Source organism: Haplochromis burtoni, unplaced genomic scaffold (assembly GCF_018398535.1).
Source record: "Haplochromis burtoni strain Fernald_Lab_line unplaced genomic scaffold, NCSU_Asbu1 Contig_7141, whole genome shotgun sequence".
NCBI lineage: Eukaryota > Metazoa > Chordata > Actinopteri > Cichliformes > Cichlidae > Haplochromis > Haplochromis burtoni.
In genome coordinates this window covers 1-1,074 of record NW_024589498.1, presented here as the reverse complement: position 1 = coordinate 1,074, position 1,074 = coordinate 1, and the positions used below count along the sequence as shown (strand labels likewise).

General features: G+C 36.3%; 1 protein-coding gene across 1 annotated transcript; it reads left to right on the top strand.

Moving 5' to 3' along the window:
- Positions 1–63: 63 nt before the first annotated feature.
- On the top strand, positions 64–1,041 carry LOC106633054 (beta-1,4 N-acetylgalactosaminyltransferase 2; the record flags this gene model as incomplete). The annotated part of the gene is given in 2 exon segments (XM_014331820.2): positions 64–292; positions 412–1,041. Coding segments are annotated over 2 exon segments (414 nt in total), but the record flags the coding sequence as incomplete, so codon positions are not given.
- Positions 1,042–1,074: the final 33 nt, after the last annotated feature.

The following is a 1,074-nucleotide window of genomic DNA, read 5'->3' as shown; positions in this document are numbered from 1 at the left end:
TTACTGCCCATCTCTGTTCATGACAATATTTATAGCTCGCTCTTCGGTTTCTCTTCTTTTTAGGTTGGTGGGTCAGTAAAACAGAATCAGTTTTATTTCTCTCTTATCTATGAAGAAGGAGAAGAAACTGAAGGTGGCTGCTTATACAGGAAGTCTAATAAGAAATTACATTCAGTTCCTGGTTACCCACAATGCTTTTTGGCCAGTGGAGTGGTCAACTTCTTCCTGGCCCGTACAGATGCTGTACAGAGGGTGGGTTTTGACCCTAAGCTACAGCGGATAGCACATTCAGGTAGGTCCAGCTCTCAGTTTGGTTTAAAAGTGACAATAAGGGGGGGCTAACAGTTTTGCTTAGCTATGATAACAAAATGTTTTATTTTAAAATACTTGTTGTTTTTTTTTTAAATCTAGAGTTCTTTATGGATGGCCTGGGCTATTTACTTGTTGCCACTTGTGGTGATGTATCCATTGACCATCAACATGTAGCCAGAAGTGCTCGTTATCGCAAGTTCAGAAATCCTAGAAAGGATGACTCAGAATTCAAATTGCAGCTTCATTTCTTCAAAAACCACCTTAAGTGCATCAAATATGGATAGAAGACCTTAAGAGAACATCGGTGAACTGGTTGTAGTTATATACTGCACTTTATTTTACTCAGAGCAATGTTTTCATAGATATTGCTTTGCCTGTAATTGTTAATGTTTCTCATAATACATTCTACTATACTGTATGCTATAATAAGAAGAATTCAAATTGGATGTTTCCAAATATTCCGAATAAAACCAAAGTCAATAAATGTTATGTTGTTGATGAAATAAGGACTTTGAAGTTTGGAAGTCACCATAGCATTTATGCTAGAACAAGTTATTGGTTACTCATTAAGTTATTATAATAACAACTTGGATCAGGGCTCTGAAAACGTAACATAAGAATCAATAATTCCCCAAAGAGTGAACAAGACCAAACAATGCAAAAAACATAGTACAAAACAAACTTAAAACACTGGGTCAAAGCCCAAGACCATGAAAGATTCAGGACTAGATGTTACAACCCCTGATACTGTAACTGTTAGGT